Genomic DNA, 14,886 nt, shown 5'->3' on the forward strand with positions numbered 1-14,886 from the left:
CATATGATCCTGGGTTATATATTAGTTATATACCTCACTACATTGTTCCTTACACCCTCCAGAACAGTACAGCTCAGTTGCCTGTGGAGGAACTGGACAGGATCCAGGAATACCTTCAGACCAGTGGACTCGCTCAGAGGTAACGTTACTGTGTATTGCAGCCATTTTAAGGAACATACTTGGATTTTTTTATTTTTCTAGTGAAGTAAGGAGCTTGATTTTCCACCTGCAAAAAACGATCATAAGTGTACACAACCAGGCATATGACTGTTTTTTTGGGGGGGGGCTTGATCGCTCACAAACTATTGAAAATCTTAATGTGTTGTATCCTCTGTCACAGGCATCAGAGGTTCTACTCCCTGCTGGACAGGTTCAGAGCCACTGTTGCTGACACAAGCAGCCCCAGCCCTCCCGTGACATCACACCCGTTGGATGGAGATCCACCACCTGCCCCTGAACTGGTGATTGCAGATAAGGTGAGGAATTATCCATTTGGCCTTTGCAAGGTGTGTTCAGTCAAAGCTGTGTTATATGTATACATCACACAATCCCCAAAACACTTTAAGGAGCAGCTCAGTCTCATAATGGAAAAAATTCAATTCATGCACATTAAGGAAATATCAAACCCTTTCTCTTGTTTCTAGGAGTGGTACGTGGCTCTGGTGAAGTCTCAGTGCTGTCTTCGTGGCGATGTGTCCCTTTTGGAGACGACTGAACTTCTCACCAAACTACCTCCTGCTGATCTCTTGACCATCATGAGCTGCAAGGTGAGACGTTACACATGCAGCCCTTCAGTCTGCACACAAACTTTACTTCTGAAGTAAAATATGTATTGACCCAAAAGAGCACCAAAATATTTTAATATAACTCGGAACTCATTTATTTATCTAGTTTGGTTAATATATTTTTGCTGCAGTGCCAAGGAATTGTACCACACTCTGTGGCAAACTGGCATATTCTATTTCAATTATCACTTAATCTGAATTTTGCCCTCTGTCGTCTTTTCACCAGGACTTCAACCTAAGCCTGCTGTGTCCATGCCTGAGTATAGGCGTGCAGCGGTTAGCACGAGGTCAGGGTCCGCTCTTGTTGGAGACGGCCTTGCAGGTGACCCTCGAGCAACTAGCAGCGGTCACCGGATCACTTCCTGCACCACACCAGTCCTTCCTGCCTCCTTCCCAACCTCAGCCCTACTGGGTACAACTGGCTGATGTGTACGGTAAGAAACATTGGATGAAAAAGTAAATGTCAGTCCAACTTGGTTAACGCTCAAGTTGTCATTCCTTCTATTTGTTTTCTCTGATAAAACGTTCCTCTGTTTCAGATGTGGCAGATTTCTACCCTCGTGTTTTGTCGCTCTGCAGAGCTCTGTCCCAGTACCTGCTGAGTGTGAGCCAGCTGCCTTCCTCACTTCATATTCCCTCTGACAAGGAGCATCTCATCACCACTTTCACTTGCACTGCCACTGAGGTAAACGACCACATAATGTTATTATCCTTTTGAGTGCTTTAGATCACATCTAAATCTTCCTTGTAGCTGCAATCAATCAGTATTATAGGTAATAAGTATTTTGATATAAGTATTAAATTTAGGCAATTAGTTGTGTGATTGCTTTACACCCACTGCCTTGTATTTTTTTTGCTGTCTTCTTACACCTGTGTATGTGACTCTGACAGGTGTTGGTGTGGCGTCTGCTCCACGATCAGTTGCCCCTGAGTGTGGACCTACAGTGGGCTCTATCCTGCCTCTGTCTGTCTCTGCAGCAGCCCTGTGTCTGGAACAAGCTCTCCACTGCAGAGTACACCACACACACCTGCTCCCTTATCTACTGCTTACGTCTGATCATCTCTGCAGGTAATGAAGCCAGCAGGATCATTAATTCCCTGTGAATTGGTTCTGTAACATGCCACGACTGCCTCAGGACATGGAATTTTGCATAATTTCATCATGGATCAAACTTTTTGCTATGTCCTCCTAGTGGCTGTGAGTCCTGGTGACCGCTTGCTGTATCCAGCAAAGAAAAAGACGAAGGCAGAAAGAGACGCTGAAGGAGACCAAGTGGACTCTGCACAAGCTGACCGTGAGCATTCACTTACACATTTAATTACATTATATTACATGTCATTTGGCAGACGCTTTTATCCAAAGCGCCTTACAATAAATAAAACAGTTGAATGTAACTCAGTACTATGTCGCAGCATTTAGCTTGGAATTTATGCATGTACTGTTTCCTCTGTTGTAGACCTTTTCAAGTGGCAAGCATGCGAGATCATGGCTGAACTGGTGGAAGGGCTGCAGAGCGTCCTTGCCCTTGGTCACAATAAAAACAGTGTATTCCCAGCTTTTCTCACACCAACTCTACGCAACATTGTCATCAGTCTGTCCCGACTGCCTCTGGTCAACAGCTACACCCGAGTTCCTCCACTGGTTAGTGTTTGGAATGAGATTCTTTGTGCAATTTAGAGACAAGGCATTGGTGTATTTGTGTAAATGGTGTTTGTTTTGCAGGTTTGGAAACTGGGCTGGTCCCCTCAACCAGGAGGAGAATTCAGCACGACACTCCCTGAGATCCCTGTGGACTTCCTGCAGGAGAAGGATGTCTTCAGAGAATTTCTCTATCGCATCAACATACTAGGTACAGAAAATATACATTAAATTATCTCCCTCCTTTCATACAGTATTGTCAAATTGTTCCTAATGTGACATTTTTATATTTTCACCACTGTACAGGCTGGAGTAACAGGACTCAGTTTGAGGAGACCTGGGCCACTTTGTTGGGGGTGCTGGTCACCCAACCCATCACTATGGACCAGGAGGAGGAGACGCAGCAGGAGGTACACACTGAGATTTATTTGCTTAGAAAAACAAGTGCAAGCGTTTGGTCTTGCCACCTGCATGAAGCCATTATTGCTGCAAACATGTGTGTAGGGAGTTTACTAACTGTATCTCCATCTGTGTGTAACTGATCTGATTTGTAAATGGTCAAAAGAATCTGAATGTGTGCAGAGATTTGTCTATTGCGCTTTTCATTGTGTAGACCAATCTGCAAATGCGTGCATAGATCTGTGGTTGTATAAAAACATCTTTAAACGCATACATGGATAATAGAGGCTGCAATTTATTTGTTTTTACTAATTCATGTTTATCATTGTCTTTAGGAGGATTTGGAGCGCACCCAGTTGAATGTGTTGGCAGTGCAGGCAATCACCAGCCTGGTGCTGAGTGCCATGACCCTGCCTGCTGCTGGCAACCCTGCAGTCAGCTGTCTGGAACAGCAACCCCGCAACAAGAGCATCAAAGCCCTAGAAACACGGTAGCTCTACAGCTATTGTCTCATGGGGAATTAGCCTAAAATAGGAATGTGGCAATATTTAGCTAACTTGTTTTATCTGTGGCCAGGTTTGGAAGGAAACTTGCGGTGATCAGGGGCGAGGTGGAAAGAGAGATTCAGGCTCTTGTGTCCAAAAGAGACAATGTCCATACACACCACCCGTACCACGCCTGGGACCCTGTGCCCTCACTGTCTGCAGCCTCTGCAGGTAACGGACAACCTGCATTCAAACTGTCTGCAACTACAGATCCACTTGATTTAGTTTAAACTGAAAACATTCTGTTATACGCTGTTTCAGCAGGTACGCTGATTAGCCATGAGAAGCTGCTGCTTCAGATCAATACAGAGAGGGAGATGGGCAACATGGACTACAAACTGGGGCAGGTGAGAGAAAAGCAGTGATGGGTTGGAGGAAGCTTGAATAATGTAGTGGATTTAATAGATAATATCTCAATTGAATATGCCTTTTTCTCTGCATCTCTTTTTCCAGGTCTCAATCCATTCAGTGTGGTTGGGTAACAACATCACCCCTCTGAGGGAGGAAGAATGGGGTGAGGATGAAGAAGATGACGCAGACACTCCAGCACCCACCTCTCCGCCGATATCTCCTATAAACTCGAGGTCTGACAATGAAACATTCATTCACATGCAGTAATGCCTTAATCTCCAATGCACAGGCGACTGAGCATTGAAATAAGCTTGTACACTGACTTACCATTGTCTCTGCTTTCAGGAAGCACCGTGCAGGTGTGGACATCCATTCATGTTCTCAATTCCTCCTGGAGCTCTACAGCCAGTGGCTGATCCCAGGCTCCCCGAGTAACAGAAGGACTCCAACCATCCTCATAAGTGAAGTGGTCCGATCGGTGAGTTAAAACACATGGTTCCTCCATACTATGTCTGGAAACACTAACTCTGATACGCCTGGCATCCAGTGCTCCTGAGTTTTAGAGCTGCTAAAAAGGAGAAGTTTGAAAAAGCTACAGGCCCTGTTAAAGTTTGAAAACTGCAGGGCTGCATTTTATTCCGGATGGGTAGAAACTGAGAACTTTGGAAACCATAACACTTGCAACGGCGTGCTGATTACATCTTGGATCATGATGTAGCTTTCACTGATTCGTCAGGCTCCTATCACTCCCTTCAACAAGAAAACAACCTGCACCGGGGTAGCAGCCAACATGGATAATCTATTACGAGCGTTACTGACCCTGTTGTCTTGCTAACTGCTTTGAAGTTAAATTCTGCATTTTACAACTGACATGCGTAGGAGACAAGCTATTACTTGATAAATTCCTGTATACAGTGGCATGTGCATGCCTTGTTTAAATTGGCACGTGCATGTCCAGTGCATACACTTGGTCACCTGATATGCATTTTCAGGTGTCAATGTGGACGGTGATTAAAACTTATATGGAGCCGAAACACTTTCCTGGCGAATATTGAAACTGAGAAGATTGTAGACCCAACTATCTTCCCTCGGTATGAAATTGAGACTCTTGTATACCTGCTATGTCAGTGTTAACATTTATTGAGATTTCAATGACGTGATTGAAACTAGTGGTGGGGGGAAAAATCGATTCTGTACAGTATCTCGATATATAAAATTAAATATTGCAAAAATTGTAAATAAAGGGTTAGGGGTTGTAAAAAATTATATATAACAGCCCCTGGTTGGCAAAGCATGACGAGGAGAGCTTCAGAGTTTAAAAGATACCTGAGCATTCCAGGCACTAGTGTGTCTGCTGAAAGGGTGTTCTCCACTGCAGGAGATATAGTAATGGCCCAGAGGAGCACTTTAACATCTGGGCATGTTGACCAACTCATTTTTCTGAACAAAAATGCCAATAGTCCCAAATTAATTTATGATTTTGGTTCTCGACCTTGCAGCCGACTGGACTCTAGCAGTACACATCTTTGTTTATTTTTCTCAATTTGATTGAAGCGCTAAGTTACTCTTATTTATGATTATTCTCAGGTTTGTTACTCTATTTCTGCTTTATGTTACTGTATTGTATTTAAATCATTTTAAGTTATGTGCTGGGAGCTCAGCGTTCATGTGAGAGGTCTCCTATTCAGAAAATAATTACAAAGGTCTTGTGTCCTGAATGTTCAAGGACAAGGTTTTTGCACTTCAGTTAATGTGTAGAAGACCATGTTCACAGAATTAAATGTGACATTTGAAGTGAGTTGAGCCGTCTTATTTTCCTCATTTTTTGTAATGCCTTTGAATAATATGGGGGACATGTATCGCAGAATCGAATTGCAATACTTGCTGTATCGCAATATGTTAAGAATCGCAATAATATTGAATCGTGGCCCAAATATCGCAATACTATGGAATTGTCACATTTTTGCCAATTCCCACCCCTAATTGAAAGCTTATCCCTATGCTTTTAAGGCACCTAAAGAATATTATTTCCATGTGCATTGAACCTAAGGTCACTTCTCTTCTGAACCTCTCCACCCTCTTGTCCTTCTCTGTAGCTGCTGGCAGTGTCAGACCTGTTCACAGAGAGGAACCAGTTTGACATGATGTTCTCCACCCTGATGGAATTGCAGAAGCTCCATCCGCCAGAGGATGAGATCCTCAATCAATACCTGGTGCCTGCCATCTGCAAAGCTGCAGCTGTGTTGGGCATGGTGAGCATGTTTTTGTGTTGGTGAAATGTTTGATTTATTTTGTGACACTAAATAAAGCTGATATTCGACAGAAATATAAAGCATCTGAATGTGTATTTCCAGGACAAAGTGATAGCTGAGCCTGTGTGTCGTCTGTTGGAGACGACCCTGCGTAGCACCCACCTGCCGAGCCGCATGGGGGCCCTGCATGGAGTGCTGTATGTGCTGGAGTGTGACCTGCTAGACGACACAGCCAAACAGCTCATCCCCACTGTCTCGGAGTACCTGCTGTCCAACCTCCGGGCCATCGCTCAGTGAGTATCGCTCTTATTCTCATTACAGAAACAAACGCAGACCCTGACCTAATTAAATGAGCTGCATTGGTAATGAAAGGGGCACGTTGAGCCAATGTGTTTAATGTCAGAGCTGAGTCTGACCCCCTCCCCTCCACACTAAGTGGACTATGTAATCTGTTTTATCCAGCTTAATGCACTGATTGAAGCAGTGCAACTGTTGGCCACTAGGTGCTGCTCTTAACGTTTTTTTACTATCTGAATCTTTTTCCCATTCACACTCTGTCTCATCTTGCTATTCTGCAGCTGTGTGAACCTGCATAACCAGCAGCATGTGTTGGTGATGTGTGCTGTGGCTTTCTACATGATGGAGAACTACCCTCTCGATGTTGGAACTGAGTTCATGGCTGGAATTATACAGGTGTGGTCAAATTAATATTGGAAAACCAACCCTAATGTATATCACACATTTCCCAGTAAACTAAAGCAGGAATATATGAATTATAAGCGTTTCTCTGTCCCGCTCTCACTTCCCCTCCTGTGCCTCAGTTGTGCGGTGTGATGGTGTCTGCCAGCGAGGACTCCACTCCCTCCGTCATATATCACTGCGTGTTGCGCGGCCTGGAGCGCCTCCTGCTGTCGGAGCAGTTGTCGCGTGTGGATGGAGAAGCGCTGGTGAAGCTCAGCGTGGACCGAGTCAACATGCCGTCACCGCACAGAGCCATGGCGGCACTCGGCCTCATGCTCACCTGCATGTACACTGGTAAGTAAGGTGATAACAAACCTGCATGCTGGTTAAACCACCAGAGTGCACAGTAATAGGACTGGTGCTTTCTTTACTGCTGTAGTAACTTTGTCGTTCTGCTGCAAACTCTCATCATGGCATCTGGCTAACTCTCCTGCATGGACCCTTGTTGTAGTAGTTAACTACTGAATCTTGACTAGTCTTCACTGAGGCTGATGTAGTACCAACACTAGGGAAGCATAGAGCCATTCAAGTTAAATGCTCCGCTCTCTCATACCAGACCCCTTGAGCAGGATAAGATCTGCTGTTAAACAATAAAAATGTTCCTTCCCTCCTATTCCACTCTTGCCTTAGTCTATTTCTCTACAATGCTCAGAATTCTGAAACAAACACGGGTTAAAAATCAAGTGTAGGAAACTCATTGGTTGGGAACTTGAGGTTGCTAGTAAGCCCCCTGCATTGCTAACTGGTTGGCGTACAATTTATTGTGTATGCATCTGAAAGAACATTCTCACATAAAATTGTATGTTAGAACAAATTGGGATTTGTGTGTAAGTTACTCGCGAGCAAAAATGAATGTGTTCATTTTAATGCTACCATCAGTACTCAAAGTACTGTATGAAAGTGTTTGTGTATATACTCAAAGTCCCAGTTTTCATTTCACCTATGACAGAATTTTACAAACCTGCTTGCTTCCCTGCATCTAATATGTGCGTTAAAGTGTTTCCCACACAACTAGACTGTGGTGGTAGCAGCTTACTGGGCTGGTTGTGCTGCATACATGCCAAGCACATGCATGTGGCATGCTCTCATGCACACCCTGACATATTTTTGACCATCCACCTGCATGACAGGATTTCTTCTGGTGCTTCTGATGAATAATGTGTACGAACTGTCAAAACTACATCAATGTACCGTAAACCTATATATTTAGTTCAGTATGGAAAGTGGTTGGCTGCCACAGTCTAGGTAACTTTTGGGGAAACACTGTATGTACAAATGGTACCTCTGACAGACCCTACCTCTAACCCCTACGTTGGTCCCTACTAACTCTAGCAACTCGTCCTTATGCTGACAGCCTAAATAACTTATTAAAAAAAATCCGCTGAAATACCCAACGAATTCCTTGAGTAAACCTCTGCTCTTGCAAACCTACTTATCACTTCCTGCATACCTCCCCTTTACGTGCTGTACAGCAGTGCAAGCTAAAGCACATTGGGGTCACAGGAGAGCTAATCTAGTATGTGCCGTACCACTGTACCCAGGAAACATGGCATTGAAAATCTCTAATACTTTAAGCACCAGTTCTATAGAAACCCTTCTGAATGTTACTTGACGTGCGTAGCTCCCTGAAATATATATATATATATATATACCAATTTTTGATTATGAGATCTACTCAATTTTGGTCTGAATCTTGTGATGGCAGTGTCCCTACTCCACCTCTAACCTCTCACTCACTGGTTCAACCGGTTCCAACCCCCCCTCTCGTCCTCTCAGCGGTGCTTGCGTCGGGTTCAGACGTGACAAGGGTTAGAGGTCAGGTTGACTCTGGCTCTGCCGTAGCGGAGGCGGTGGGCGTCACGGCGGGTCATGTTGGTTTCTCCTCAGGCAAGGAGAAAGCCAGCCCTGCCAGTCGCCCTGACCACGTTGACCCTCAAGCCCCAGACAGCGAGTCGATCATCGTTGCCATGGAGAGGGTCTCTGTGCTCTTCGACAGGTACACACAAGCACACCAACCCACCATTGTATGTAAACTTAATTTAAAATGTATATTGCAGCCTTCTTCCTTCCCTGTTTTAATTTTACATGCATGGGGTTTGTAGAATTCAACAAAAGGCTGCTGTACTTCATGATAAAAAGCAGTTCCACATGTTTGGTTTCCTGTTTGTAGAATCAGGAAGGGTTTACCAAGCGAGGCTCGTGTAGTGGCCAGGATTCTGCCCCAGTTCCTGGATGACTTCTTCCCGCCACAGGACGTCATGAACAAGGTCATCGGAGAGTTTCTCTCCAATCAGCAGCCCTACCCACAATTCATGGCCACTGTCGTGTATAAGGTCAGCAGCAGTACATGAATCCATGCAAAGAAAATCACGGCAAGATTAAAAGCTCTCAAACAGGTTTAGCTCTTTAGACTCAAAAGGCAGAATTTGATCTGATTATTCTTTGACCAAGGAAATGCTGCATTGCTCTGTTTCCCTTTTACCCCTCACTCGGTCTGCTTCTTGCAGGGAGCAGTAGCTCAGTCTCAGTAAAGCCATTACTTCGCTTTGACCATGTAAGCCAGCTCTTTTGTTGTCCAATCAGACAACAGGTTGTCAAGACAACACAAGCTTGAGCAAATACAAAGGGTTTAAAGTTTTTGTCCAGGAATGTAACATGGTGATAGAATTTAATAGTTAAATAAAATATGAAGCATGACTTGCGTTTGTATTAAAATTATTATTTTTCCACATGTTGGTATTTTCTTAGCTCGAATATTTGTTTAACAGAAATTTGCGTTTCTGCTTGGTTCAGAAATTATTCAGTAATTTACCCGAAACTTTGGCTGATAAAGAAAATAAAGACCTGGCATTTCAATGAGTCTGTTATAAAGAGGAGCATTTAACACAGTTGCTCTCCTTTCCTCAATGTATTTAGACGATATTCTCCATTTAAATGTGTTGGTCTAATCTTTCCACAACTCTCCCATTGCTGTGCACCTACCCTCAGGTTTTCCAGACACTCCATGCCACAGGCCAGTCGTCTATGGTGCGAGACTGGGTGCTGCTGTCCTTGTCCAACTTCACTCAGAGGACACCGGTTGCCATGGCCATGTGGAGCCTCTCCTGCTTCTTTGTCTCTGCCTCCACCTCTCAGTGGATCTCAGCCTTGTATCCTTTACTAGTGCCGTGCCTGTTCTAAACATGTCTGTTAGGGCTGGGCTGGTTGCAGCTTTCTTTCTTTTGTTTTTATGTTGCACCAATTTGATCCTGTTCAAAAAATGAAACTGAATTAGCTTTGACTGTTCACGTGTCTGTTTCATACCTAGAATGACTTGCTAAACCCTTTTTATTTTTTATACATTGCATGTTGGCTATTTTAGACGTCTCTTAAGCAATCCTCACTGATGTTCACAACTTTTCAAATGGTCTGTAATTCAGATGGCAGTTTGCTTGTTTAATCATATTTTATAAATCTTATCACAAATTTGACGCTACTCTTCCCTGGTCCACTAACGATACACATGCCGGGTTTGAAATGGATAAGATGAACGGTTCTTGAGATGTGTTCTACATTAAGGCAGCTCTTTGGAATTAGTAGATAATGAAAAGCCGCTCTTGTGAACAAGACTGATTGTGTTGAATTGATGGTCTTAGACAAGCAAATGAGAGAATTTGTAACTGGTCTGTTGTCCTTAACCCCCCCGCTCTTAAACAGACTGCCTCATGTGATTAGCCGAATGGGCTCCAGTGAAGTGGTGGACATCAACCTGTTCTGCCTGGTTGCAATGGATTTTTACCGGCACCAGATTGACGAGGAGCTGGACCGCCGGGCTTTCCAGTCCGTCTTTGAGACCGTGGCCTCGCCCGGCAGCCCTTATTTCCAGCTGCTGGGCTGCCTGCAGTCAATCCACCAGGACACATCACTGTGAGCAACAGGCTGAGACGGACATGGAGGCACAGAGTGAAAAATAGTGGCAGGGGGGGTTGGAGCATGGGTAGAAGAGTGGATTAAGGTGAGAAATGTGGCAGGCTGTGAAATGAAATCGAATGTATCCCTCCCCCTCGGAATGCTTCATTACAATGACAGAACTTCTGAAGTCACCATAATAAATTCAAAGGAATCAGTGTAAACATATTTCAAAAAAGAAACTAAGGGAGATCTAACTCCATGTCAGGTTAAGAGTGTAAACTGCACAAGAGCAGTCTCTGAATAGGAAGAGTGAGCTCCTGTACCTAATGTGAAGGACTACACCCCCACCACAGACATTCCTCAAGACTAATGACAGCACCTTGAACACTTCCTCCGACCCAGCACCTTGATTTAGAAAAACAATATAAAGATCACAAATTGGAACTGTTTATTTTCCTGTGAGGACTTGCTTGAGTATTGTGATGTCAGTAAAGTATAATAGAGAAGAGAAAAATAACCTGAGAAAAAATTTACTATATTTAAAGTTTCAATGCATCTATTTTTCAAGTGTGTTAAATAGGTGTGATGGGCCGACATACAAGTTGTTAATAACTAGTATCTTTTTATATTTGTTGTGGTCATTCCAACACATTGATAAGATTTCATGTGAGTCACTTATGGCGTTGTCTTGTTTGTTTTTCGTGAGCAGGGGATGGGTATTGTGATGTCACGTTACTCCTGCATCCGTTCAGTGACACATTCTGGATGTTAAGTGAGAGGACAAAGAACCAGACGGGTACAAACTGAGCAGTGTAAAGAGAACCTCACTTTGTGCTGATTCTAAATAAAATGGTTTTAAATGTTTAAGGGCCCATACACCTAAAGTCAAAAATACCAAAACTGCAGTGATATCTTATTTTAATAAGTTGCAGGAGGGAAATATTTTCCTCATATGATTTTATGATCTTGCTTCGGTTTATTCCTTTGTTTCCGGTACATACACCTCCCCCAGGGCACCTGACTGATTCCACCTGTCAACTTCCTGTCCCTTTCTTTTTAATTCTCAGGATGTAAGATGTGACTATTGTTGTAATAAGGCCAGATGTAATTTACAGTCTTTAAATGGAGTTACCTTTTTGTATATTGTAAAGTAATATGGAAATCATGGTGCATGATAAAATAGGAAGCTGTGTAAAGGTGAGATGTTAAATAGATGCATAATGAAGCCTTCTTCGTCTGTCTTAAAACACACGTACACGATAAGAGGAATCGGCAGAAAGCTTGTTTCATTGAAGACTTGACCTCGAGTTGCCTGGGAGTGTGCTGGACGTCGTCACTCTGTACATACACTTGCCTTAGATAAAAGACTGAATATATGTATGTCCTGTACACTGAAAGCTTGAAAGCATGCTTAGCATTACTGCTATTTTCTTGCGTAGTCCTTAATACTGTATTTCTGTGGGCCGACTGTTGTGAGGGAGAGATGCAACACAATCCAAAGGGAGCCTTGTAACCTTAGCAACCAACAGCCGCTTTGACAAATCATCAGAGGGGGGAGTGAAGCCATGTGACGGTGGTTTACTGTTTTTGTTGAGCTTTAAATATTGTTTGTCTCCGTTAAAGATGGGTAAATATTTCATGGTCTTTGTACAGAATATTAAATACACCTAGCACTTAAAAACTGGAAGTTGTCCTCTTGATGTCAGATGTGTTCCACAGAGCGTAAAAACATTTGACTGCTTTTCAACTTTTAAAGGCAATGGGGCAGGTTTCCTTTGGTCACGTTAAAATAATATATTCCCATAATGAATGGCTCTTATTGAAATCACAATGTGAGTCCTGAAACAGATTAAATTAGTCTCAGATCAGTTTGGATTCATTCTTTTTTTGTCCTATCTTACCTCTGTCAACTGGACAGAAGAAATGGTTTCACCTAGTCCTTTGGTATTTCCCCAGGCGTAAGAAAAGCAAATGCCTGACTGGGGATCCCTGCAGGGGGTAATAAGATTACCCAGAAATCCTTTGTGGTTTTGAGAGATGGGCGGGGAGGTTGTGGACAAAGGTCATGTTTGACTGATTTAACACGCTTCCCTTCAAGACTTTATTTTCCTTCTACTGGAGGAATGAAGGAGCTCAGAGGATAATGTAGTCACTGCTTTTGACCCAATAAGTCTTTTCTCTGCCAAGTTGTCCCATGATGTCCCCTGAGTTTACTATTAGCATGTTGACGCTTGGCATTAAGATAATTCATCTTCATTTGGTGCCCACTTGCCACAGTTGTGATTTATTCAATAAGTGTGTGGAAGAAGCAGAAAGTGAGGATTCACTTTGCCTCTCTGTTTTTATTTACATTTGCCTGTAAAAACATGATTAAAAGCGATTGTGTATTTCATTTCAATATTTTGATCACTGCATATGGTCCATTGTCGAAAATGAATAAATTATTTAAAGATGCTTAAGATATGTTTCGTTATTTAATGACACAATATCCGCCCTTGTGGATTCTATGCTGGGCTCGACAACCTGACCGGTTGCCTGGCAAACACAGGGTCCGCTGTGCGTCTGTAATATGATCAAACAATGAGGTTATAACCATTAAATGTTCTGCCACGCTCTGCCTCCTCTTCCCCTCTACCAGAAAGAACAAGCTGTGGCCGGCCACCTCAAAATAACCAAACGGGCAACAACTGGTTAGAGTTTGATGGAAACCACAAAGAGATGATGGAATTTGTTGCCCTTTAAAGATCTGTTGTATTTGACACTGATCTTTTCCATGGTGAAGTTGGTCACAGTCACATTTTGTACAGCTTCCTTCTCATCCAGGTTGTAACGTAGTTCTTGGATTTACAGCACCCATTAAGATGGGCTCTTCGTGATTAAAAGGGTGTTAACAGGATTACTGCAGCTGCCATATGGTTCATGAAGCACTGAAATCACAATGGCACAGGTACAATGCAACTGTATGTACAGGAAAAAACTTATGGCTGAACTTTAGACTTTATCATGTCATCTGTGTGACTTACACCAAATACTTTAAATATCAGGACAAACAGACAATGTTCAAATAATATAAAAACAAACGGATGGCACTTGAATAGAAAATAAAAGTATGTCCCAACAATGCTTTAGATCATTTTATAGACTTATAGAAATATACATTTCAAAATCAACTTTTGAAACAGAACAAATCTTCAGATGTGATGTGCTGTAACTTGTCTTCTCTAGTTTGAAATAGAACTTGGGATGTGGAAGTTGTGCCACAGCTTGTACATTAAAGATGTGTTGACGTGTAGAACTTACGGATAGAAAATTATCTAATGTCCCAACAATGCTTTAGATTGTTTTAGAGGCCTTATTGCAACTCTAAATTGCATAATTCAAATAACTGAAAAATCAAAGACAGTTTGACCCCTCAGAGGTACAGATTTCTTAAAGAAGTTAGTTAATGAAGTTTTGCTAACAATGCTGTTGAACCATGTCGTTTTATCTATTGTAAAGAAAATAACTAACAAAGTCTGAGTGTTAAAAAGTGACTGCTAGTGTGAGCAGCCTGGATAAACTTTCCTCACACACACACACAAGTATAAATGGATCATTTGAGCTCCCTGGATGAAACCTCTATCAAATGAACTTGTATTATTTCATCAGTTTGAAGTCTCCCCCTCTGCTGCCCACCCTGAACACCCCTCCCTCCCTCGCTCCCTCCCTCCCTCTTAAGGCTACTTCGCCAGATGGTGCAGCCTTTTCTTTTGTTTACCCATCGTCCCTCTGAGTTTACCGAACCGACCTTAGCTACTCAACTATGGAGCCTGGCCGAGCAGCATCACCGTCCGACGGAATCAAGTAAGTCATTTAGTTTTTTTTTGTTGTATTCTCCGGCTCTGGAGTGATCCGCTTCACCAAACTTATTTATCGTCACGTTAAGAACAAACCCTGCATCCACCTTTTCCCTGAGCGGTCCCTTCTTCAAACCCACAGCTTGTTTTAGCAGTTTCCCATCTTCAAGCTGGTTAGAAACTGATTTCTACACGCGCCCTGCTGCTGATAACACTTAGTATGACTCTGTAAATGAAGTTACGGGGGCATTGTTGTGACTGTACGTTTTGACACCTGTGGAACGAGCTACTCTCGCTACTTTTATCTGTGATTTCTCAGTCGAACTTTCGTCAATTTGTCCGCACAACTGTTGCCGCTGCTGAGTGACAGCTCCGCGCGCCAATGACGGGAGGCGAAAGTCTGTGTACAGTGCCGTCGCCTCGGTTACGCGCCGACATTCCGAAGAT

General features: G+C 43.1%; 1 protein-coding gene across 4 annotated transcripts in view; it reads left to right on the top strand.

Annotated features, from left to right (window-relative positions):
- htt (huntingtin) overlaps window positions 1-13,062 on the top strand; it is a 34,424-nt gene extending 21,362 nt beyond the window's left edge. The window contains exons 44-66 of one of the 4 annotated variants that reach the window (XM_053417848.1): window positions 63-139; window positions 341-476; window positions 645-767; window positions 1,012-1,219; window positions 1,325-1,470; window positions 1,677-1,854; window positions 1,979-2,080; window positions 2,243-2,427; window positions 2,509-2,635; window positions 2,731-2,834; window positions 3,159-3,313; window positions 3,400-3,539; window positions 3,630-3,715; window positions 3,822-3,952; window positions 4,065-4,197; window positions 5,816-5,971; window positions 6,074-6,264; window positions 6,550-6,664; window positions 6,793-7,006; window positions 8,489-8,708; window positions 8,883-9,045; window positions 9,701-9,861; window positions 10,409-13,062. In XM_053417848.1, the coding sequence (XP_053273823.1) occupies window positions 63-139; window positions 341-476; window positions 645-767; window positions 1,012-1,219; window positions 1,325-1,470; window positions 1,677-1,854; window positions 1,979-2,080; window positions 2,243-2,427; window positions 2,509-2,635; window positions 2,731-2,834; window positions 3,159-3,313; window positions 3,400-3,539; window positions 3,630-3,715; window positions 3,822-3,952; window positions 4,065-4,197; window positions 5,816-5,971; window positions 6,074-6,264; window positions 6,550-6,664; window positions 6,793-7,006; window positions 8,489-8,708; window positions 8,883-9,045; window positions 9,701-9,861; window positions 10,409-10,622 (3,465 nt within the window). In that variant the 3' untranslated portion in view covers window positions 10,623-13,062. The remainder of the gene's footprint in view (window positions 1-62; window positions 140-340; window positions 477-644; window positions 768-1,011; window positions 1,220-1,324; window positions 1,471-1,676; window positions 1,855-1,978; window positions 2,081-2,242; window positions 2,428-2,508; window positions 2,636-2,730; window positions 2,835-3,158; window positions 3,314-3,399; window positions 3,540-3,629; window positions 3,716-3,821; window positions 3,953-4,064; window positions 4,198-5,815; window positions 5,972-6,073; window positions 6,265-6,549; window positions 6,665-6,792; window positions 7,007-8,488; window positions 8,709-8,882; window positions 9,046-9,700; window positions 9,862-10,408) is intronic. The other 3 variants (XM_053417850.1, XM_053417849.1, XM_053417852.1) reach the window with 3 other exon arrangements.
- The last annotated feature ends 1,824 nt before the right edge of the window (window positions 13,063-14,886 follow it).

The sequence above is a fragment of the Pleuronectes platessa genome, chromosome 3, assembly GCF_947347685.1.
Source record: "Pleuronectes platessa chromosome 3, fPlePla1.1, whole genome shotgun sequence".
Classification (NCBI taxonomy): Eukaryota; Metazoa; Chordata; class Actinopteri; order Pleuronectiformes; family Pleuronectidae; genus Pleuronectes; species Pleuronectes platessa.